Source organism: Eutrigla gurnardus (assembly GCF_963514095.1).
Source record: "Eutrigla gurnardus genome assembly, chromosome: 14".
NCBI lineage: Eukaryota > Metazoa > Chordata > Actinopteri > Perciformes > Triglidae > Eutrigla > Eutrigla gurnardus.
In genome coordinates this window covers 17,853,623-17,878,949 of record NC_139937.1, presented here as the reverse complement: position 1 = coordinate 17,878,949, position 25,327 = coordinate 17,853,623, and the positions used below count along the sequence as shown (strand labels likewise).

Below are 25,327 nucleotides of genomic sequence, written 5' to 3'. Positions count from 1 at the left end.
CCATAAACTAAACAACGACATTTTGGTGTTTTGTGTGTTTGGATTGTAATAACTATCTCTGCTCCTTGGATATTCTCTCATCATCTCCCATCCTTTCCCATCGCCTCCTCATTTCTGTTTTAAAAACCTCCATTTGTTGATCTCTGTGCCCTCGCTTCTCCTGCCACTCTTTTCTTTCCCCATGCCTTCCTGTGTCTGTTCTCTCCGCCTTGTTCCCGTCTTGTTCTTCTTTTCTTTTTTGTTGTTTTTGCTTTTCCTTTCAACTTGTTCCCTCCGCTCTCCTCTTTACGTACTGCTTTACCACCGTCTTGTTCTGCTGCCTGCCTACTTTGTGTCTGTGGCGTCCCTCCTCCCTCTGCCTCCTTCCCTTCCGTCCTTCCCTCTTTCCTCCCTCCTTTCTTCTCTCCTTTTAGGTGTCTGTCTGTCAGGAGATGATCACAGAGTTCAGAAACGCCATCTCCTGTAAGAAGAGCTCCCGCATGCGCCGCCGTCGGCCCCTCAGCAGCTCGGCGGCCCTCCGCCACCCCGCCCGCATCGCCCTGGGGGCCCCTCGGCCGCTGCGCCTGGTCCGGGAGATGCGCCTCAGCAACGGCAAGCTCTACAGCGGAGCCGGCCCGCTGACAGGTGGAGCTGGAGGGGGTGGAGCAGGAGGGGCGGGGCCTCCCGATCTCGGCCCCGGGCCCCAGCGGATCCTAGATGACCCGCTGGGGGCCAACACCACCCCTCCTCCGCCAGCCCCCACCCCCGTGATGCTGCCCGCCCGCAGCTGCACCCACGTGCGGATCTGCCAGGAGTGCCGGAGGATCCAGAGCCTGAGATCGGGCAGCAGTTTAGGATCAACCACGACGAGAATACCACCTTCATCGGCGCCCCTGCCTCGGCTGCCCCCGCCCCCGCCCCCGTCCTCATCCAACACAGACAGTGAAGGCGGAGGGGGTCCCAGCCCAAGGCGGCTGCACCACAGCCCCCCTCCTCATACCTCCCGACCGCTTCCACCTGCACAGAACAGCAACACCACAGACCTACTGGGGGACCAGGACTGAGACCAGGAGCGACGGGCAGGGTGAGAAAGGCTGCATGGAGCTGCTTATGACTGCTGAGAGAAAACACTGAATCAAAGAGGGAGAGATGAAGGGAGGCGAGGTCAGCCGAGAGCAAACGAGACAACCTTTAAAGGGAGAATAAAGAGGGAGAGCCGAGACCCTTTCTCCAGTTGAGCTCCAGGCCTGCAGATACAGAGCGGTCTACAAAGCGCGCTGCGAGCGGCTCGTCAGTTAAGCTTCAGCACTCCAGTCCGGAGATCAGTTCAGTTCGGACAAACCTGAGCGGAAATGCACATGGTCTCTGTCCTCACTCGCCCCTCTCTCTCTCCCCTGGAAGCTTCCTTTCCTTCTAGTAAAACGAAGCCTTGTTGGAGGACATACTGTAACCGTATGTGATTTAAAACAGACACAAAAAAAAAATACTTTCAGAGAATTATTTCCTGTTGTTTTTTCTTTTTCTTTTACCGTCTTTCTTTTTTCATTGCCATTGTTCTCAGTGGGAATTCCAGAGTTGAATACAGACTACATGTGATAATATGGTGAATTATAAACATGCTAAGACACTCGACTGCGGCTAATCGTGTTCAAGAGTTTTGTGTCCCTCCCTGTGACCCATAGCTGCTTTTCGGATGGTATCGGGGGAAGGTGAATGACGTGACTGCAACATGACGCTAGCAGAGGAAACTGTCCACTTTTCTTTACACTGTGCGTGTGTGTATATGTAAAAAAAAAACACAAAAAAAAAACTTGTACTTTCTGTGAGTCTGTCTGTAACAACTCTGGGTGAGGAGAACCATGTACCCAGAAACAGCACTCTTCTACAAATGTTAGATAATCAGGCAGCCACGAGACGAGGGGAAAGAGCAAGAGGCTTTGAAATGTGAAATTAATGTCCCTCGTTATCCTGAGTAACACTTGCCAAGCCTTTATTTCTTCTTCACCTCTGTTCACACGGCGTAGAAGAGATAGAGCCCGGGTGAAGCAGAGCCAGAGAGGCGAGATAGAAGAGAACAGAAAGACAGGAGAGAGGAAAGAGGCAGAGAGAGAGAGAGGGACCTGAATTTGAATGAGAAATCCCGGACTGAACTACTTCCATTATTAGATCTGTCCTGATCTGTTAATTCTGGGCATGTTTTAAGGGCCTTGTTAATGCGCCAGCAGGCTGTAGCTGCAGCTTCTTCCCTTCTCTCTCTGTTTAACAGACTTGGCCGTCCACTGTCGAGGCTCCTGCCAGAGTGATAGACTCAACATAGCCTTGTCAATACTGTCTCAAGCTTTTGATCGCCTAATTACTCCCCTCGGCGTCTGGGGCTCAGGACGGGGGGGGGGGGGGGGGGGGGGGGTGGACGCGGGGGGGGTGGACGCGGGCAAACATGCCGATAAAAAGATGCAGAAGAAAATGTTTTTCCACTCCGGCCGGGAAGGGAACCTGATCTCTTTTAATTATGTTGTTAATGTTACAGCCCCACTGTTGTGTGAAACTCCAGCTCCAGCTAAAACACTGCAGTACATTAGCAGCAATGGTGCTTAAAGGGGAATACACTTGTGGATTCGCACATTTCAGGCCTTTAACTTCAAATTGTGGATACTTTACATCATTGCTGATGACTTGGAAGCGTACCGTGTGTTTTTACAGATTTACAATCTCCCGCGTTGCACTGATTTCACAGGAACAACAAGAAGGAACGTTAAAGAACGAGGCTGCTTACATTTTATATTTCTCTTCCTGGCAACAAATCCAACGTAAAGACCAGAAGCAACCATGAATTGATGAATTGATCTGACTAACAGGAAGCCAGAGCCTCATGTATTCTCTGTGCTATTAGACCTCCATTGTTTAAAAGGTGCTGAACTCGATTTCCAGAGCATTAATAACGCTCTGCATACAGATGTATGAAGATGTAGAGGATTAATATACCTGAGCAGAGCATGGAGTCGCTCTCCCTCTGTGTGTGTTGTAAGACGGGCTTCTTCTTGCATGTTCTCCATGCTCTCATGCGGCGCTTACAGATGATAACACCACATCCTTCAGCACCCGGCCTCCGGTTCCCCCTTCAGGCTAAAACTATAGCCACGTTAGCTGCTGCCATGTTGAGAGCCGTGAGAGGCAATCAAAATGCTTCTAAAGCAAGTTAGTGAGTCACTGTGACTGTTTTTTACTAACGTTTGCTGAAAACCTTCTCTTTCTTTTGAAATGAAAGTTTATATATTTGTGCCAGTTTTTTTTTTTTTAAAGAGTTGCGTCTTCAGTGAGACCAAAGGGGCTGAGTGCCACAAACAGACTGTGGAAAATTGGAAAGTAGAAAGTCAGGCCAGGGGAGTCACATTGGTGGTTTTGTATTTTTTTTAATGGGATTTGTTGTCAAGAAGAAGAAAAAATACAATATTGGCAGCCTCGTCCGTTAAGTCCGCTTTCAACTAAACTGAATGTGATGAGACCTCCGGGCTGCACCATCACCTCCCGTCGCTGCCCCGTCTGTGGGCAGAGCAGTCTCGTTCATGCAAATGTAATTAAGTTCTTGCTTCCATCGATGTTAAGCGTCACAATTAAAACCGATCGGATCCGTTTCAGGCCTGCAGTAAAAGCATGAGGTGTGATTTCACCTTTCAAACAAACCCACGACGGCTCTCGTCTGCTGCAGCTGTGTTCAACGTGAAACAGTCTCAGAAGCTTATGTCTGTATTTTGCACAGATTTAAAAAAACAAAAACAAAAAAAACGAAATCTTTATCAACTGCGGTATTAGCATCTTCTGCACTGCAGGTAACAGACTAATCAGTGTCTCAATGCTCATTTAATCAGTTGTCTAATCAGTTCCCAAAATACACGCTGAAGGCTGATTCACTACTTACGTGTTTTCAAGGATTCAAGGATCATTTATTGTCATTGTGGAAGACGAAATGTAGCCCAAATACATGACAACAAAGACAGCAGAGCATTATTATGCATTGTTTTAATTTAGCAACATAAAAACAATGCTCTGGGCAGACGCCATGGCTGACATCATTACATCATCACTTCATCCCACCGCTGATCTGAGCTCTGTTCTTGGGTTTGATCTGGGTCTCTGTAAAGCCGACCTTCCCGTTGCCGGGTTAGCCTCAAGTCCTTTTTATGGTATTAGTGAACTCCCATCATCATGTCCAGTATCCTGTTTTCTTATTGTCTTTTATGGTCTGAATTCTTGGCAGCAGATTTTATGAATGTAATGCCCTCCAGTAGCTGATTCTTGAAAGTCAGTCACCTGCCTCCTGAACAGTTTTTTTTTTTTTATCGATTTCCCCATTTGTACCACAATCCATGTCTATAAACACCTCGACTCCCACGAGTCTCACCCATTACACATAATGTGACCCGCTGCAGCTCCATGCGATCGCCTCAGATCTCACCAGACAGCAGGAACACAATCCCTCACTGGCTTCCCACCCATTTTTTTCCTAGCAGTAATACAAAGTGTGTGGTGTAACATGCAAACCCACCAGTTCAGGCTTTTACAAATCTGACAAAAAAAAAACTGGCATTGTTTGGGCAAACAATGCGTCGCTGTATAGCATTCTGCATTCTGCAGTGGGACAGATTTGTCGACACTGTTGTGCTCCAGATAAAGAACGATAACATTGTCGACGCACATTATGCCGTTTCCGTGAATGATTGCTGTCAACAGTTAAGCGAGGCCTGGATTTAATGTGTCTCCTTCTCTCTGTTTTTATTTCTACCTTTGTGTTCAGAATGCTGACACGGCAACAGGAGCCGACGGCTTTCCAGTACACATTACACTCACTCACACACACACACACACACAAACACACACACACACACGTTCATCTTCTCTCCTCCTTGTCTTGAGGTTGTAAACCCGCTGGTTGTTTATGTTGTTTACAAATGTGTCTTCTTTGGTTTGTTGTTTGGTTCTGTGTACGAATTGACCAATAAATGGCTATCAACAGCTTCACACCATCAGCTGAAAGCGTTTATTAGCTGGAAAGCGTTATTGTGGAGAGGCAAGCAGGTACAAGCAGAAATAGTACTATATATATATATATTTATATATATATATGTGTGTGTGTATGAATAGTTGCTAGTATGAAGGAAAGGGAGGGTCACAAAACAAATCTGAAGGCGTGTCTGAGCAGTCACTCCACAAAAACAAACCTTTTTCTTTACTTTTATGTTCTTTTCTTTGGTATTTTTTCATATTTCTATACTAGTGCTAAATGGATTATCAAAACCGATGATGAATATTATGATTAAATTGTTGTTATTATTCCCATTGAAGAGCGAGAGGTTCTATAGTGTGATTGTGGGTGGGGTTTGGGGGGGGGGGGGGGGTGATGGGACGAAGGTGCAATGATGTTCTTCAGAGAGATTCGCCCTGTTGTTCAAACCTATAGACACACACAAACTTCTTTTGGAATAAAAATATTCAAACAGTCCCACGGTGACGTGTGTCTTTGCTTTTCGAACGGACGCTTCGTTTGCGTTTTTTTCCCCTTTTTTTTCGTGTCTGAGCGATAAAGTTTACTGATGATGTCATAATGCCAGGGGTGGAGGAAGTACTCGGGTCTACTACGTCAATGTCACCGCTTAAGTATGAGTGCAGAAGTATTGTCAGCAAAATGTACTTAATGTATGAAATGTCACACAGGACATGAACAGCGGTCTCCTGGGTTAAAGTCCTGTTTGAGTCGTCTCCATCCTGAGTGGACTAGCTATACTCTACCCATAATGCATTGGGTTGGTGCCTCACAAACGGACACGCTAAATGAGCGTTGGCTCCCTGGCGGTTTAAAAAAGATAAAGCACACACCTGGTTGTGTAACCTGAGTAGCTGGGTTATGATTTCTGGAAAGAGACGTTGTTATTGAGTTTTTTATTTTTAATCCATAGTTTTGTTTGCGCTTTGAGGACCGTAAGCCAAGTGCCATATAGTTACAGTACATTATACCCGAGAGAAAGGCAGACAGCTCTACGGCCGATATCTCCAAAACAAGACAACTCACACAAAACAACCTATGAATTTTTTATTTCTTTACTGCCTCTCAGGAAAATGGCCCCCGTTCTCTCCAAAGAGAATTGGTTTTATCTTTCTTATCTATTTTCTGTCACGACGGAACTCGTAAATACAATATGAAAAATGAGAAACCAAATGTTATTAAGCAATAGCCACTCATGACAACAAGTTCTTGTACTGTTCTCACATTTTCTCAGTCAGGACTGTCTCCGCCTCCCAAGACCTGCTATTCTCTACCTGTCCACCAGATGTCCTCAGACCTCCCAGTCACCTGACTCTCACCTGTTTCCACTTTCCCTAATCAGAACTGCAGACCACATACCAGCCCCCCTTTTCCTCAGTCAGTTGCTGGTTTCTCAAAGTTGCTTCCCCTCTCATGGAGTCTTTACCTGACCCCTGACCCCTGCACCGTTTTTACAGCCCCATCCCAGTTACCTTTGGATTATCAGTTACTTCTGTTTGGCCATGAACATAAACTTTGTAGTCTTAACTTTTCTAAATAACTGAACTGTCCCTTTCTTCCTCGGACTCCCCACCTGTTACAATAAGAGAGAGAGAGAGAGAGAGAGAGAGAGAGACATAAGGAAGGCTGGGGCCCCTGGATTCAGGAACGACCTGCTGGAGGCGATCAGGTAGGCCAGCTCTGTTTCGTTGTATAAATCTCTTATAATTTATTTTGGTCTTTTTGATGGGATCTCCTGACAATAAGACAAACATATAGACTGTACATTTTTAAAGGAGCATCTGATTTGCTGATGTCATGCTGTTTGTTTGCATGATGTAAGCTTGTCTAGAGGAGACCCTCTGTGTGTGTTGAAGATGACAACTTAGTGCTCTTTAGTTGTTCCCATCAAATTGATTTGTTAAAACCAAATGCATTATTAAAAAAAAATCATACTATCATACTTTTTATCACCACTGCAGACACACAGCCTGGCGAAGCCTTGAGTCACCTGACTCCCTGATTTCAAAAGCACATTAATGAACCCCCTTTTTAACGTATAGTACGGCTTTAAAGACCAATCAATTATTATTAGATGGTATTTCCGCTTCTGAAGCTTGTGCCAATTTTGTGTAACTTTTTGAGCATCCCAAGCCTCTCACAAATATGATTGTGGATATTAATAAGCTCTACGATAGCCGGGCAGCGTTTGGCCCTGGGCACTTTTGGGCTCCGGTGTTAAGGAAATCGTATCGGGAAAATGCATTATTCATTTATTTTTTCACTTTAAAGAGAGACCTGGCCAAAAATACATTATTACAAACATGGCAGGAGTTGGATGAGAGGTTAATGCATTCATGTCTGAAGCTCCAGCTAGCAGTTACTTAGCTTAGCATAAAGACTGGACTTTTTTGTTTTTTTGTTATAGATGATAGAAACTAACCATGTGTGTCTGTGTGTGTGTGTGTGTGTGTGTGTGTGTGTGTGTGTGTGTGTGTGTGTGTGTGTGTGTGTGTGTGTGATGATAGAAACTAACTGTGTGTGTGATAGAAACTGTGTGTGTGTGTGTGTGTGTGTGTGTGTGTGTGTGTGTGTGTGTGTGTGTGTGTGTGTGTTTGTGTTATAGATGATAGAAACTGTGTGTGCGTGTGTGTGTTATAGATGATAGAAACTGTGTGTGTGTGTGTGTGTGTGTGTGTGTGTGTGTGTTCTCCACCCTAACAGTTAAACATTAGAAGAACAGTATTTTGCACTTGAACACGTTAATAATGAACACCTGGTGTTCCATTTCTTAATGAGAGCGTCTTCCTGCTAAAACAGGTATGTGACCGTTATAACGGGATTGTCGAATTATTCATGTGACGGAGAACACACGTGCATTTATATTCATTAATACATTATCAGCAAAAAGTATTGGCTGATTATTTTTAAATGTTACTTTATGGTTCAGAAGACAATTAATTAAAATGTAAAAATATATTTCAGTTCAAGGAAATGTATGAAGAAAGCACAATTAGACTGAAGTAGCAGGTAATCTGTTTACTTTCTTGTTGGCTGGAGTATTTATCCTTTTTTTGCTATTGTTGTAAATTGACAGACCATCTAATTTTATTGTTTTTAATTTATGTTTTGAGTCAGGGTTGGGTAAAATAAGATTTATTTTTTGTCCTATACCTTTTGGGAACATCATGGGACATAGAGTTGTGTTTTGATTGTAACCCTTTTCCTCCTTTCCTTTTACTTTGCTCCATCATGAGTGGAACAGATAAAGAAATGAATGGTTGAATGCTTTAATTACTTATTGCTGCCAATCCTTTTACTCCATTATTTTAAACGTTTTGTCTCAGCTGAGATTGGGATGTAAATGAAGCACGAGGCTGATATGCTGCCAATTTTTACGTTGCATTTTCCGGTGGAGAAAATCACAAACACTAACTGATGTCGTCTTCAAGCTGCAATTCGCTACCAGTGTTTATTTCTTTCCTGCTGCTATTAATAACTCCCAGTTACACAGTGACCTCATGTGGCCAAATGATATTGAAATTGATCTTAAATTGATGACTAATTTTGAGAATACACGCTGGTGCTCTGCAGAGCAGCCAGTCAGACCAGCATGTCAAAGTTTAAGTGGAACAATTTATTCCCCGAACATTTCGCTATCTTGCCTGTTAATCAGGGCGGTGTTTCCTTTTAAAGCTCAATTATAGATGATTAGTTTGTTTCCTTCAGGTTTCATAGAAAACCTCCTGAGGAAATGCACCAGAAAGACTGGGATTCATTAATGCAAACGTGTTTGATAAAACGTTCAGATCGGCAACACAAACTTATTTTTAAACATTTGAATGAAATGAAACAGTGCAACAACAATAACAGCGCTGCTTCCTCTAAACGTTGATGTCTGCTTTCTTTCTTCTCAATGTGAAAGTATTTTCAAAACTGCACTTGCATGAAGCGGCATTTGTCTTATCTTTCTACCCGTTTCCTGCCACGACAGAACTCTTCAGTACATGAGACAAGCAAGAAGCCACGTATGTGATCAGGTCTGTGATTACATACACGTTTATTAACGGTAGAACAAAGCTCTGTTTTCACGAAGATGATGTGAAGACAATTAACCCGATTTAAGAATGATTTAAACGTTTACATTGTAAACAAAACACCATTTTATTTTATTTTTTTACCTTAACTAAATAGAATACATACAGAAACGTAACAATTAAAGGCACTAAAGTGCATTTTTATTTTTTGCCCAACAACAAGATGTTTGTGTTCTGACAACACAAAGTGACATAACAGGTTCATCTCACACCCACAAAATGTAACTGTCAGGAAGCGCTGCTGAAACCAGACATATACGATACCCGACAGTGACTTTACGCACCATATTGTGTCACCTTTTTTTTTTTTTTTTTTTTACAGTTTTCACAACAGACCCGAAGCAGACAGGATCCTGTATGGGGTAAAATAAACTGTTGCAACTGTCACCAGTAACTGTGCTGGTGGAATGCATATATAGTGTCATATGTAACTATTGTTTTTGGTTCAAGCAGCTACAGGAACGTTTGAAAAAATAGGCACAATTAGGAAAATAACGAACCACAACAACTAAAGTCTTCCTCTCTGACTCGCATCACGTCTCTTAACATCCTGACGTCCAATTTCATTGAATCACAACATGAGGAATCTAGAAAGTTAACCACGCTGCAGAAATTGAGCAACGCTTTAAAAGTCCCTGAGTACCTTCAGCTCTTGCCGTCACTGAAGTGAGTTGGTTCCCCTTTTGATTGTCGAATTTTTCTTTTTTCTGTCTTCCTTTTTTTGTATGTGTTCCTCTTTTTCGATGGTCGGCAAAAGGAGGAACAGGAACTTTGTGTGGTCGGATCAATCGAGACTGCTGTGAGAGTTTTTCAACTGCACGTCATGGCGAGGTAAAATAAGTCAAAATCGTGATCACCAGAGGATGAACCCTACTGATTTGAACTCTTGACTTTACCAAAAGGTAGACTTTTATGGTTCAGAGTGCTATTGATGGATTGTCATGCAATTTACAACTGATATTCAAGGTCCTCTTAGGATACACTCATAAGACTTTTGTGATCCTCTGATTTTTCCTGATTTTACTTATGCTGTCAAATATCTGCACACCTACGCTATAGATCGGTATAAATATCAATGGTGCCCTGATGATGTATCCTGCTGACTTTTGGAATACCACAAAAACAACTAGGTGTATCGCTGTACATTCATGGTTCCCAGAGGATGTATTGAAATCATTTTTGATGCTCTGACTTCCATCTCGTGGCATCGTCCGGACTTTTCCCAGCTGTTCTTTGTGTCGAGCCGTAACCTGCTAACGGTGTGCATGCTAATGGGAGCATTTAGCTCGAGCACAGCCTCACGGAGCCGCCAGCATGGCTGTGGACTCTTGTTATCAAAGAACACAACAGCTACTGAAAGCTCTGTGAACTTGAAACGTAACATTTGCTTTTTATACTGCATCACCTGCTGCGAGGCTGGATTGGAAACAAGGGTCCTTGGAAATCCCCTACACGAGAGCATGAGTCGAACGTTTCGGGTTTTAGTCTAGACCTTTACCACTCTCGCGTACAGTTCATCTAGGCTGGGCTGCTGACGATGAACTACCTCGGAGTACATGACATCATCCGCTGTGTGCTGGGATGCAGGTTTAGCATCTCTGGACGGTTTGAGCTTGATGTCAGAGTAGACCACATCCTATGAAGAAGGTTGACAGAGGAGTTGTTAAGGTGGAGGACTTTGTTGCTCAGTTGTGTCATTATGTTGCCTCATCACGAGGACCTCATAAATTACATGTCAAGTTAAATTCCGACGTGCGCCTGTAAAGCGGGCTTACCTCGTCTCGGTTGATAACAGATGGCCTGGCCGCATCCATCACTGGGCCACCTGTATCTGAAAGAAGACATGCTTAAAGGGGACCGAAACTCACACAGAATGAATGTGAATCTCTAAAAATAGAGTGAAGAGTGCTTTCTGTTCTCACCTGTGTAGACACGATGCCTGACTCTCGGCCGGCGTCTGAGTAAAGGAATCAACAGTGCTGTGATTAGTTGTGTGATAGACCTGATTTTTTACTTTTGGTCTGAGGTGACTTCTCTTCTAAAACTGTGTAAATAATTAATTTTCTTTGGAAGGCCTGAGAGGAAAGTGAAGGGGAAAATACAGTAATTCTGGTGATCCATTTTAGTCGGGGATTATATTTTAACTACCCTATACTTAAAGGTTGAGTAGGTGATTCTATTCAGAAACACGTTCTGTTATATTATTTGAAATCCTGGTAACATACCGATAGCAATGAATACATTAAATGCTCTGACAGTAAAAAGATGTCATCTATGGCAGGACTGTAAAACCCCGTCCAATCAAAAAAGTCAGGCCAGAGAAAATGATTGGACGGCCTGTTTGTCTGTCAACACCTACTTCCTGATTGCGCTCTGCCGATCTGAGGTGTGAACAAAGGGGGCGGGACCTTTCCTGTTCAGCGATGCGTTCAAAGTCTGGTTTTTCCAATTTATCTACTCAACCTTTAATAGGATTTAACACATTAATATTTTCCTTAAGGCGAATTCTATTTCAAAACTTTTTTCCACACGTTTTCACGAACTTTTTTTTTTGAGAAACTGGAAGACTAAGTTGGAAAGAATGTCCTTACAAAACCTGAAATGTCATAAACACAGAAGAGAAAACCATTTAACTCAGACTTAGAAAATGGATCACAAGATTTCTTCTTCTTTTTTCTCTCGCTTGCCCTCGTGGCTTCCATATATCCCTTCTTAAAATATTTTTTAAAAACGCTTAAACAAACCAACTAAAGGCAACTTTTTACATTCTGTTTGAACTCAATAGAAAATGAACACCATCTTAACTTGAACTAAATTTATAACCAAATACATTTTTAAAACCTGACTAAAAAGCTTTGTCCTTGAAGATATCTGTGGTATAATTGATAAGAAAACGTGCATCCTTCAGATATTCGAATATTAAAAGATGAACAAATAGAATATAATGGCTGCCTGACAATGAATACAAAACCCCCAATCAATAGTTGTGTGGCTCATGTTGGCCCACCACCTTACAAAGTTTGTTAATTTAATTTACCATCTGTCCGTCTTCCAAAAATAAAAAAGAGGAAGTTCAACATCCTCATAAATTCACCATATGCAGTTATACTGTTAAACATAACCGTCCACATGACAGACGTATAGTCATCGTTACAAATAGAAAAAGGCTGTTTAAAAGCTGATATATTTGTGACATCTTGGTTTCTCCTCTACAGCGTCTACAATCCTCCACAGTTGCACACCAAAGCCACGCTCTCTCACCTCCTGATGAAGACGAGGTAAACTATGGCTGCCGTGATCACCAACAGCAGAATGCCCGCAATCACTATAGCAGACACCGTCGCCGACGACAACGGCATCTGTTCTGAGAGAAGAAACATGAGGTGTGATTTAAATGAATGGGGTTCATATCAAGCTGTATGATTAGTGTAGCTGAGAGACGAAGGAGCCCATTTAGACTTAAGAGTGATGGACGGTAGGATTGAGAAAGTTCACCATAAGAATCTGAAATTTTTGCTTGGGATGATGCTGATGTTGAAGACATCGTCGTGTTAATATGCTTGTTTTTTTCCTCACTCACCTCGAACAACGAGGTTGGTGGTTCCCACGAATGGACCGCTGGGAAAGGTTGTAATCATGCAGGTGTACGACCCCGCATCTTTAAATTCCACGTCTCTGATGACCAAAGATTGTCCTGCGATCCCCACTCTCAACTTCAGAAACGACTCGTGGGCTATGAATCCATGTTGTACGTTAGCGACAATAATGGTGATTTCCTCGCCGTCTTGTTTGAGGTCCCACTGAACCTGATTCACGTAACCTTTCGCTCCTGGGATGAATTGGCAGGGCAATGTGACGTTATGTCCCAGGTATCCCGTCACCTCAGGCGACACTTTAATTTTTTGTGCCTCCAGAACTGCCAAAAAAAGAGATTTTTCTTTTTTCCCCCACAAATACTCAATTTGCCTTTTTTCAGTACACACAATGTGGTGCCAACAGCACTTATCTTTTCACACCACTGTGTATTTAATTATTTTAAAAACAATATTATCTTAAACAAAAAAAAAAAAAAAAAAATATATATATATATATATATATATATATATATATATATATATATATATATAAGAACATGTTTTCTTACCTGGAAGCAATGTGATGTAACTCAACTTCAGAAGGACGACAAGTGATTTGCAAGTATTCATTGTTCATAACTACAGATGTGAGGACAAAATAACATTACAATATCACACAGAGGTGCATATGCTGAGTTAAAACAGTACATCTTGTTTTAAGTAATATTATAATTATTGTCATCAGCTTTCAAATCAAATAAAAGTGAGGGAAACTTACAGAGTTAGGCAGAGGCAGAGCGGTGCTGGTGCTTCAGTCTAAAACGCTGAAAAGTGAACCAGCATGGGCGAAGTCTCGGCTGATGACGTCATGCAGCGCAGGAGGGAGAAGAGGTTACAAAGAGGAACCGGGTCTAACCGGAGGACCGGGCACGGGCTGACAGACACGCGGTTTATGTTTTCAACATCTATGCTGCAAAAAAAACAACAACCCTCAAACCGGATATTTTAGAATATTTACTGAGGTGTGAACAGCCAGTTATCAACATATTACACACGTGGCTTATTATTGGCGGTTAAAATAACTTACCAAAGAAAGAAAAGGGGATCTGGGAGCCGCGGACAGCAGGAAAACATCTCCCCATCATCTCTCTGCACTTTTTAAACGGGAATAAAAACGATAAGAAAGACCGAGCGTTTCTCTTTTGAGGTGTGCAGTTCTCTGCCGGCGGCACAACAGCGACCTCGTGTGGTTAAAGGCAGATAATTATGTGGTGACACACAATATATATATTTATAAAGTAGAGTTTACTACTAGCAGGACTGAATTATTATTTGTGTCATTACCCGGATGTAAGATGATTCACTTCTTAGATGATTTTCTCTTGTGCCATCAGCCAAATATATATACATATATATATATATATATATATATATATTTTTTTTTTAAGCTCAATGTGTGATAATATATTCAAAACACACATGAGTTACAACGCTGCTGTGGTGAGCATATTTCCTGAAATGGAAATCTTCTCACCACAGCAGCACCCCCCCCCCCCCCAAAAAGGCCCGTTGACCTTCAGTCACATTTGGTCCTTTTTCACGTTCCTCTGATGATGAACCCAGTTTTACATACGAAAGAGATTGTACAACGAATTCCTGCAAACTGAATGAACGTGAAGCCGGGGAAAAGGACGGTCATGAACTGTGACACACTTCCACTAAAGATAACATTGAAAGCATGACAGCAGACGTAGACGAGAGTTCTCATTAAAAGAGGAACCGTGTTATGCAATATTTAAAGAGGAACCATGTTATTTCAATATTCAAATCACTCGCTAGTAGTAGTTCTTCATTTTGCGATCACAGCTTTGACATGTTGCATTTAGAGAGATGGCTGAAGATTTAATTAATGCAAGCTTCTAAAAAGCATTTTGTTCTGTTTTTATCTTCCAATGTCGACTGTTTCCTCCTCCCCGACTACCATTTTCATATTTATAATCTAGTATTTGATGTCTTTGTGATATTAAACCCACTTCTGGTCAATTATGATGAAATATAGATGAAAACACAGGACATTTTTATTTGTTTAGACCCGGGTATAAAACATGCTCATACTGAACTCCTGTGACTGACGGGTAATGAGTGATGTCATGTCTCATGTCCTCTTTAATTCCATGTGCTGTGTGCAGATTTGTTCTGGAGCCGCACGGCGACCTTTGACTGACAGACTCGGTTAAGATGCCCGATGATAACGCGGCGAGGGAGCAGAGGAGCACAAACCAGAACGCTGCATTCATTTTTCCAGCCGCTCACCAGTGACCTCGTGTCAAACGCCGGGGTAGGAGCTGCATCTCGGGAACGAGATGAATAATTATCTCTGCCAATCGGAGTCCTTGGCTAAATTAGCCCCAGGTGTTCAGAGGGGAATCGGGTCAGGGATGCAAAGCGTTGCCTGTTTCGGTTGGTGGAGCTCGGCGTGTTGCCTGCATGTAAATGACTGGCGTTGAGGGGCGAGACGGGCAGAACAAGTATCATCTCCACCAAGTCAAAGCACACTAAATATTATGGAGACGACGGTGTGAATGTGTTGGTATAGTGTTAATAGAAACGCAGCAAATTCAGCCCTTCAATTAAGTCTAAAAGAACACTGAGAGGGAGAGTTTACATGTATTACTTACTAATAGTTACTTTTAGTATTCATATTGGTAATAATACTCCTGTATTTATACTGAATGGCACTTTTGTGCTTGGATGATTTGAATCTCACAGATTTTAATTTACATAAATGTTAATTTCCCAGGGATAGCATAGTGGTGATGAAGCCTATGATGGAAGGATATTAATATTTGTATTTATATGTTTACAGTATGAGGTGTCTGTAGTGACATTCTCTGAAAAAACCCACACAGTGTTCTGGTTTATCTTTGAGCAGGGATAGAAAAACATAAAACCAAGTACTCCTTATGTTCTCTTTTATTCATTCATTTTTTAAAAAGGTGATCAGTTTCATTCAAAATAATACAATCCTTTCACGTCTCCATTTATTTCCAACCATAAATCTCTGTGTCCTTCAGTTAATATTTCACGGTGTAGAAGTTAAAAGGCATCGATGGTGCTTTTATTTGTGAAACAAATGTGGACACACAGGCGTTTATTTGCACTCTTACGTCTCCTGAACTCTATTTAATTCATACGAGAATTGATTGTTTCCACTTTGTCTCTCGAGTCAAAATAGCATTTTTTTTACACATTTGTACAGATTTTAATCCGTGTCCTCGGTCAAGAGCAAAATGCATCAGCGAAGGTAGAATCTGAGAAACAAATATAGAACAATGATTATTAGAGTGACAGTAATAAAGCGATAAGGCAGATCTATCATGAATGATTAATCTCACCTGCCACCTCCTCTCACATTAACCCTCTCAGCATCAGCGTACTGATCAGCAGCACATAACACGACCAGCAGGGGGCAGTGCAGGATGCTGCATGAAGTAAAAAAAAAAAAACCCAACTATCATTCCTTGAAATAGGCAGCTGGCTTTAAAATGTATTCAACACTGACAAAACTACCGTGACCTTTTCAGAAAAACACATTTATTGACAGATCGATGCATGAAGAGAAATCTCACCTCTCAGATTCAGGACGGTGGAGTTTTCCCTCATGGTCACCGTATTCCTGGCAGTGCAGCTGTAGTTTCCTACGCTTTCGGCGTCCAACCTCTCGATGACGAACATGGAGTTATTAACACGCGTGTCGTTGCCGTTGAGCGTCCAGCTGAAGTTGGCTGGAGGGACGGAGTCTGCGGAGCACCTCAGGGTCACTCTGTGACCCGGCGCTGCTGCTGACGGCCCAGTGATTGATACGTTATGTGGCCCAACTGCACAGAGAAAAGTCATAACGGAAGCATTCAGAGCCTTTATTTTAAAGCTATGGTCTACATTCTGAAAATCAGTTGAGCCTCTGAGACAGTTTTGAAAAAAGCATCCCGTCCCCCCCGACCAAACCCCTCCCCTCAGTGCTCCACGATTCAGGGGAGACGAGGGGATTGGATGGAGGGTACGAGGAATGGGAGCCTTCCGGAGCAATGGCTTCCATTGGTCAATTTCTATGCAGGCCTTCGGCTGATAGACTGAATTGTTTTTATTCCAAATCGTAGAGCTTTAAGTCAGAGTAGCACACTTTAAAAAGTAAAAGCATTCAGGAACATTTACTCGTGTTAAAAGTACAAAAGGTCGTCATTAGACAAGTAAAACCAGAATTTTACTCGTTTGATTCGTAAAAAAAAAAAAATATTAATTATTAATAATTTCTCTATTTGGAGTAGAAGGTGGAAAGAGAAGAAAAATGCACCTCAAATCTGAACTTATTTAAAGCAGTACGTGTCTGTGTTAATTAAACATACTTAGTTACACCGCCAATAAAGGACAGAATGAAATGACAACAAATATATTCAGTGAGCAGCACTCACAGTTGACCGTGAGACGGAGGGTCCCAGTCATGCTGCTGACCGGGTTGCTGACTCGACACCCGTAGGTGCCGTGGTTGGAGCTGTGGACGGGCAGCAGGAACACCGTCCTGTTGTCCATGGAGAAGCTGACTCTGCCGCCCGGATGCAGCGGCCGGCCGTCCTTCGTCCACACTCTGCTGCTGATGGAGCCGGAGGCCTCGCAGCTGAGGTTGGTGGAGCTTCTGTCTTCTATCAAGACGGCCGCCGGGCTGCGGACGACGGCTCCGCTTATCAGGGCTGGAAAAAGAGTATCTAAGTCATCTCATCCATCCCATCCGTCTGTATGACTGTTTGTCTTCCACCTGTCCTCTGATCTAATCTGCTGATCTATCTCGTTTCTCTTTTTCCTGTCAGGGAGCCTCAAACATCCTTCAGTGTGAGAGCATCTCCTCCCTCCTGGTAACGGAGTTCAGTCAGCTGGTGAGTACAGCGAGGCCAATTAAAGAAGGCCTGAGACTCATTAGTGCATCATGTTGTCGTTTCCTGTTTTTTTTAATATGCAAATCTGGCATCTTCAGACCTCTGTTGGTTGTCTCAGTGAAAACTCAAAATGCTCATTTACTCTGTGTTTATTGGCCTGAAGTTTTTCCAATTTCATCAAATGTTTAGGTCATTTTCATGTGGTCGTGATTTCATTTACTTCCTGGTTTAACGACATTTCATGTGAGCAGTTCTGCATTTTATTTGCTGAGGGAATGCTAAATTAGTATCATAGATATTGCGGTGTCACTGAGATCTGCTTTGCATCGATTCAGTTGGTTTTTCCTCAGCTGGCTCTTAAGAGTTTCAACACTGCATTGCAATGCACAAATTGTCTGAGTGTGACAAATAAAACCTATGAACTGTTGAATCCCAGCAAGAGCTTTGGTACATTTACAAGAAAAGGAGTGAAGAGAATAATATATTGGACTATACAGTGAGCCTACCATACACATTCAGTATGGTCTTCCCCTGTTTCTGCAGCCCTCCGTCCGGTATGATGGTGACGGTGTACTCCCCGCTGTCCTCTAACACCAGGCTCCGGAGCTCCAGGGCCCCCGTGGATCGGTCCAGGGAGATCCTGTTGGCGTGTCCCGGCTCGGTGATGTTGGTGCTGGTGGATGTGATGATGTTCACCCCTTTGAAGCTCCAGCTGACCGAGAGGAACGGACTCTCCGGAGGTCTGAGGGTGGTGGTGAACTTCACGGTGCCGGCCACCGCTCCGCTCAGAGGCCCCGGGGGTAAGATCCCCTCCCCTCCACACATACCTGGTTACAGAGAGAACGCCAAGTCATACTTCTGGTCATGTTTAGCTCAATAACACAGTTATCAATACAACATGAACCCATTAAAACAGCATCTGGATTCATACCTGATAAAACAAGCACCAAACAAGCAGCAGTCCTGAGCATCTTGCTGTGGAATGACTCTCACGGTCCTCTTCAAAATCCAAAAGGATGGCGAGTCACGGGTGCTTCTGCTCTTTTATCGCCTCACAGGACCAACATTACCCCCCCCCCCCCCAGTAATGAAAAGCACAAACACTTTTTTACGATGCCATTGTGTAAACACACCAGAATGCTCGGAGGCTTGTGTTCAGTCAGGAGGAAACCCAGAGACTAATATGCTCTTTGTGGAAATGTGACTAGACAGATGCAAGAGAAAATAAAGATAATCTTTGACCTGTGATGGGAAAAACATGTCATCAAAGGAAGGAGGTTCAACACAATAACGCATGATGGAATATTATTTTAACCTGTAAGGGCCCCGACTTATTTTTTCCTTAAATTAAAATATAAGCTTATAAATAATTTAATGAATTTGACATTATTTTTGATGTTTACATTTCTCAATTCAGTAACAGAAAATATGTGGATTAAAAATAATTCAATCAGCTAAATTAATGAGCAGCTCATTACTGTTTTTCTCACTGTGACAAAGATGTCACGTTATATTATGATATTTTAAGGTTAAAAGATGTGAGATTTCGGTCACAATGATATTTTTGTCTAACTTTGTTCAAGAAATGTGTGTGTGTGTGTGTGTGTGTGTGTGTGTGTGTGTGTGTGTGTGTGGACTTCATGAAGGATGAGGCTGTAACTTTCCACTTTTTAGAAGAAAGCACATAAGTAAATGTCTAAAAATCAAATCATGACGTCATGTCATGAAGTTCTTTGTCATCTTAAATATTATTTATAAATGATCCGAACTCTACGTTTAGACTCATTCATCCGCTTGATTTGGCCAAACAAGAACTGATGAAACCAGCATGATTAGAAAAAAAACACATTTTGACTTTTCTGACACAATTCTTCACACTTTGAGCACACGCTCTTTTGATTTTGGTAGATTATCAAAATTCTGCCAAAACCTCTGTAAAGTTGTGTGCGTCACAAATACAAACAGGTGTGTAGCAGAAGCCTGAGTCATGGTGGTGGAGTCATGCTAGTGTTTGGGTTTTATGAGCTCTTCAGTAAGTGCTTCTGGGTGGTGTTTGAGGAGTCGGGCGTAGCATTCCTCGGGAGGCCGAGCGTCTCCTGGACGTCTTCGATCGGCCTCCTTAATGCAGCCTCTCAAACACATCTTTGGTTCAACATCTGCAAGTAGATGGAATAAAAAATAAAAATGACATTTCATATAGTTTTTCATACTCCTCAGTTCAAATATGGCGACCCGGCACTTCAAGTCATCCTGACCGCCTCACGAGACAATGAGGCGTTCAGGATGCGTCACGGGTGTGGGACGTGTGAATGTACAGAATGGGAGGTGAAACTTGACAGCGACAGATACGATGAGGCCCCTCAATAACAAGCGGCACTCTCAGTGTAAATTTATATTCAAGCTCTCACACTGGGAGCCATGCAGTTAATGTGGCCCATCAGGCTGACTGATTGATTGAACGAGTGGTTCTCAATATAAACATATTAAAATATTATTTTTATTTATACATAAGCAGCAAAAACAGCATTAATAATTAATAATAATAATAATAATTATAATAATACATTTTATATAGCGTTTCCCCAGGTGCTCAAAGAGGCTTTACAAAAACAAATGAAATCAAAACAAAAGAGAACAATGACAGTTTATGCAATAGTTTAACATTTTACATTGTACTAAATGGAAATGTCTGTGTATGCATGTTAACAAATTATTAGTTTTCAATTTCGTGACTATTTCACAAACTGCCCTTTGACTCTGTTGAAATGTTGTTTTCTTACAACGCTGTATTTCCCAACTTGAGTTTAATACAGAAACCAAAGTTTTATGTGATACAAAATCCATTCTTAACATATGGAGTCACGCCCCATCGCTACGTTTTTATGAGCTCTGAATGGATTCTTTGGAGATTTTCCAAGTCTGTAAAGTTTACTGTAATGACAGACACAGTTTACGTTCAGAACCAAACCCCCTTTTTCAATACAGTAGCTACGTCACTAGTATCAGTGTGCTGTGTTTCTGAAAAATGCATCTCTTACCATTTTTAGACTTACCTGAAGGGGATTGTCATGATAAAAATGGATTTATTCTGTTTAGTCTGCTTTCTGAGTAAATATAGTTCCTCATATTAAAAATATATCTTTGTTCCTTATTCTATTTTTGGTTTTGAAACAACTTAATATTTCTAAATAGTTTGCTAATTAAAAATGTTTATGTTTGTTCCCCAAATAGAGAAAGGATAATAATTATATAAACTTCTTATCTTAATCTTCTTATTTATTATTAATTAAACAATTAAAAAGTATAATTTTTAATTTTTTTGGAGTGAAAACTTCTAAGAATCCAAGATTTTTTTTCTATGACCAAAAGGCCATAAATAATAATAATAATAATAATAATAATAATAATAATAATAATAATGATAATAATAAACTGATGGATTTATTGCCTACACACATTCTTTCAGAGACAGTATAGTGACTCACCAAATGTCCCAGAAACACAGCGTCGTTGCACATCGATACACAAGGGTCAAAGAAAGTCTTGATTCTGTGCTGAAGACAAGAAAATAAATATGTTTAGGGTAGAATTAGTTTTATTATGTGTTTGATTTGGATAAAAGGCTAATATCTATTTTGAAAAGCCAACTCTTTAGATCTTTCAGCTGGGTTGACCTCTGACCTCTACAGAATAAAGCTACAGCCAGGTCTTATCTGTGTAGCTGTAAGTTAGTTAATCTTTTACTGCAAAGTAAAGCCACTTGTGTCAGAAAAGCCCAATATTTACTAACGTCTGACTGACATGAACGAGTCAGAAAATAACGTATTGTTAAAATGCCACTACCTCCAAAACATGTTGTTATTTAATGTCATCTTTCATGTTATTTCATTTGTTTTAAATGATAGTACGTCTACTTCTTCTACTACTACTACTACTACTACTACTACTACTACCACCACTACTGCTACTACTGCTGCTGCTGCTACTACTACTGCTACTACTACTACTACTACTACTACTACTACTAATGCTACTACTACTACTACTACCACTACTGCTGCTGCTGCTGCTACTACTACTACTACTACTAATGCTACTACTACTACTACTGCTACTACTGCTGCTGCTGCTACTGCTACGACTACTACCACCACTACTGCTACTACTGCTGCTGCTGCTGCTACTACTACGACTACTACCACCACTACTGCTGCTACTACTGCTACTACTACTACTACTACTACTACTACTACTAATGCTACTACTACTACTACTACTGCTGCTGCTGCTACTACTACTGCTACTACTACCAGTGCTACTACTGCTGCTGCTGCTACTACCACTATTGCTACTACCACTATTGCTACTACTACTAGTGCTACTACTACTACTGCTACTACTACCACTACTACCAGTGCGACTACTGCTGCTGCTGCTGCTACTACTACTACTACTAGTACTATTACTACTATTGCTACTACTACTACTAGTAGTGCTACTACTGCTGCTGCTGCTGCTACTACCATTATTGCTACTACTACTTCTACTACTACTGCTACTACTACCACTACTACTGCTACTACTACTACTAGTGCTACTACTGCTGCTGCTGCTGATACTACTACTACTGCTACTACTACCACTATTACCAGTGCTACTACTGCTGCTGCTGCTGCTACTACCATTATTGCTACTACTACTACTAGTGCTACTACTACTACTGCTACTACTACTACTAGTGCTACTACTACTACTGCTGCTGCTGATACTACTGCTGCTGCTACTACTACTGCTGCTGCTACTATTACTGCTGCTGCTGCTAATACTACTACATAGCATGACATTTGTTTCTATTTTTAGCTCTTACTTTATCTGCAATGATATGTTGTGGTTTCCTTCTTTTGACAAATGTACTTATTGTAAGTTTCTTTGGACAAAAGCATCTGCTAAATGCCCTAAATGTAAATGTACTACTACTCTTGAAGGCTGCTAGAGGGCGTCATTGTATTCAATAACCAGTGACTGAGGTAGAAACCTGCAGTCAGACATGAGATGTGAATGATCAAAGGTTATCAATCTGTTTATTTTGCTGCTGCTGCTGTTTCTGTATTTTATCATTTAAAGGTAAAAGCAGAAACATGGATGAAGACTCAATGGTGCCGGAAATGCAATAACAAATGCTGCCTTTAAAACCCTTTGGTATATTTCTATGCGGTGCCTCCTGCTCCTATGACATCACACAAGGTCACCACACATATGGTTTACTGTAGAGCTGACATAGCCTGGTTTGTCTGATGTATTACCACACACACAGAACAGCTGCTTTGTGTGTTCCAGCCCCTCTGAGCATCATGAGCGCTGAAGAAATCAATTAAATTAAATTACCACTGTCAGTATCCAGGGGAGTCTCATACAAAAGGAATGGTTCTTTTAGACCGATATTTCTTATATTTCAAAATATGAAACAACAAATCCACTGAGGTCAGCTGACCTGTCATACGTGGACTCCTTTGTCCTTGTCCTGGTCTGCCTGAACCTTGGAGATTAATGATTGGTTTGTGTTGGAGTAATGATGATAAGATTTCATCTGACAACAGGTCAGCGTGGCAATCAAAGCCGCGTCGTTAATTCCATTTGTGTTGGACCAGAGCGGCTCCATATTCAGTGTAAGGGTCAAATACATCAATTCATGTTGTCGGTGATAAATAACAAAGTCCATTTACTGCTGCACAACCGGTGTGATAAAATATTTATTATAGACATAAATGAAACGTTGCTCTATAGAATAATAATGATTAACAAGGCTGATGGTGTGATGACTTCCCATGTGAATCTACGTGGCTCACTGGGAGTCCATAAACCATCAGTTCATTTGTACTGTCGCATATTAGACAAACAAGATATTACTCTTTTCATGTTGATGCTACAGTTAAACAGCATTCCTGTTTTGGCAGATGAGACGAACATAGCATTAGATGATGAAAGAACGAGAGAAGCTCAATTACAATCCCGACATATCATTTGTGGTAAATGTGACACTTGGAATATAATATCTTTTGCTCTTCAAGGCTGCAATAACGGAGAAGCCAATCAGTTTATTAGCAGGATTAACTTTCCCAGTTTACACTGGGCAGAAGCACACGTCACCAGTTCACCATAAACGCATACAAACACCATAAAATGATGTATAAGATAATAATTCATACCCAAATTAATCAACAACCCACTGGAATGTGAACAGCTGACTCTTGGTATTGTATCGTTGTAAACCAGCATTCAATTTTAGTGCACAGTGAAGTATATATATGCTCTATATGTCTGTATTCTAAGTAGAAGTACGCAGTAAGTACATCTTAACATAGGACTTTTTAAAAGTGCTTTTTATTTAAATTGGCAAAGAGATGAGAACAAATTGAGGCAAAGTAGTTTAATTCAGGTTTATTTGTCAGCAAATGATTTGCATTTCATCAGTGGCTGTAGTTTTAGTTAATTGTTATCTAACAAACAAATATGATAAATAGATTTTTTTTGGAGGAAATTTAAACCCTTCCCATGAAGATGATCACATCTAAAAACATGCACCACGAAATATCAATGAATAAACTCCTCTGTCTTTAAACGACAAAGAACTGCTGGAGTTTAGGTTTGGAAGATATTTTAATAACACACAGTTATGTGCTGTGTGTGCATCTGGAAGCAGCAATAATCTTATTTTAGTTTAGAGATTTGACTTGTTGAAGGGTGTAATCCCAATAATCCAGATTAACAGGCCAATAGTGCTGCCTGTCTAATGTTTATGGTGTTTTCTGCTGTATTCAGAGTGATACAGGAGGACTGATATATATTTATACATAACATGTATGATAAAAGACACATTACTGTTGGTATCTCAATCATTCATTTTATTTGAAATAGTTACAGCTTTCGTAATATATTATATATGCATGCATACGGTGAACTCATTCCTGCAAAACCATCAGACATTATCGTAAAATCAGAATACACAAAAACATCAAACTCAGCACATGGAACTGTAATCTGAGAGCCACAACACGGTTGGGCTGAGAAAATAAATAACACTAACACTGCTGTTTTCCGTTGAGACTGTGAACTTGTGGAAGTTTGTGTTTCCACGTTTTGTTCACGCTGCAAGAGGAAAAATGAAATGATGAGAAAATATAAACTCCATGAAATGTGGAAAAAAAAAACAATAAAAAAAGTCACATTCAACTCACCGTCGTAGGAAGTTATGCCATTCTGTGACCCTTCTCCCATCGTGTATATGTCTGATTGCTTCTCCTTCACACTCAGTTTTTCTAAGGTTCAAAGCAGAAGTTTGTTAAGTGATGATTCATTAGAACCTTTTATGATTGAGAAACACTTGTTATCCCAAGGTTAGAAAATACAAGAAGCTACTTTAGGGAAATACTAACCTTTTCGATATGCTGGATACTTGTTGTTGACTCTGAAAAATGTAAATTAAGTGTTAAATGTGTTAAAATGTGATTGATATTTTGAGTGACCAGAAAAATACGCCAAAAATGAGGTCATGACCGTTTCATCAAGCCACTAATTAGGTTATTGTCATGTACAAATGTATTCTTGTTACAGTGAAGTATTAATGCATGAACTTGTGTTATGTTATTTAACACAGCTATATTATAAATGATCTCCTGTTGATGTGGCATCATCTTTTCAGACATATCATCTTGTGCAAAAGTAGTATTCTAA

At 41.2% G+C, this 25,327-nt stretch overlaps 3 protein-coding genes across 7 annotated transcripts in view; 1 reads left to right on the top strand and 2 right to left on the bottom strand.

Annotated features, from left to right (window-relative positions):
- The window catches only part of grik5 (glutamate receptor, ionotropic, kainate 5), a 79,091-nt gene extending 76,720 nt beyond the window's left edge, over window positions 1-2,371 (top strand). For both annotated transcript variants that reach the window (XM_084027648.1, XM_084027647.1), the window contains exon 21: window positions 414-2,371. In XM_084027648.1, the coding sequence (XP_083883774.1) occupies window positions 414-1,043 (630 nt within the window). In that variant the 3' untranslated portion in view covers window positions 1,044-2,371. The remainder of the gene's footprint in view (window positions 1-413) is intronic.
- Window positions 2,372-9,039: 6,668 nt separating this feature from the next.
- LOC311024323 (nectin-3-like protein) lies at window positions 9,040-13,584 on the bottom strand. 4 transcript variants are annotated; one of them, XR_014598296.1, is made up of 8 exons: window positions 13,447-13,584; window positions 13,238-13,307; window positions 12,674-13,009; window positions 12,355-12,457; window positions 11,016-11,050; window positions 10,869-10,939; window positions 10,523-10,729; window positions 9,040-10,489 (listed from the first exon to the last, which is right to left on the bottom strand). XR_014598296.1 is itself a non-coding variant. In XM_084026688.1 (7 exons), exons 2-7 carry the CDS (start codon window positions 13,296-13,298, stop codon window positions 10,580-10,582), a joined length of 756 nt encoding a protein of 251 aa, XP_083882814.1. In that variant the 5' UTR covers window positions 13,299-13,307; window positions 13,447-13,584; the 3' UTR covers window positions 9,040-10,579. The 4 variants fall into 4 exon arrangements, 3 of the variants coding, with proteins under 3 accessions (XP_083882814.1, XP_083882815.1, XP_083882816.1); XM_084026688.1 differs by having other exon boundaries at window positions 9,040-10,729; XM_084026689.1 differs by having other exon boundaries at window positions 9,040-10,729; window positions 10,869-10,924.
- A 2,359-nt stretch (window positions 13,585-15,943) lies between these two features.
- On the bottom strand, window positions 15,944-18,421 carry LOC311024570 (cell adhesion molecule CEACAM6-like; the record flags this gene model as incomplete). The annotated part of the gene is made up of 5 exons (XM_084027026.1): window positions 15,944-15,979; window positions 16,064-16,150; window positions 16,298-16,546; window positions 17,138-17,413; window positions 18,103-18,421. 4 exons carry the CDS (start codon window positions 18,419-18,421, stop codon window positions 16,077-16,079), a joined length of 918 nt encoding a protein of 305 aa, XP_083883152.1. The 3' UTR covers window positions 15,944-15,979; window positions 16,064-16,076.
- Between the last annotated feature and the right edge of the window lie 6,906 nt (window positions 18,422-25,327).

Bases quoted from the DNA above. Each gene is read 5' to 3' on its own strand.
- LOC311024323 (XM_084026688.1), bottom strand. From the start codon at position 13,298: ATGAATACTTGCAAATCACTTGTCGTCCTTCTGAAGTTGAGTTACATC. The intron at 13,010-13,237 runs GTAAGAAAACAT...TTTTTTTGGCAG, and splicing joins TTACATCACATTGCTTCCAG to TTCTGGAGGCACAAAAAATT. The intron at 10,940-11,015 runs GTGAGAACAGAA...GTCCCCTTTAAG, and splicing joins CAGGCATCGTGTCTACACAG to CATGTCTTCTTTCAGATACA.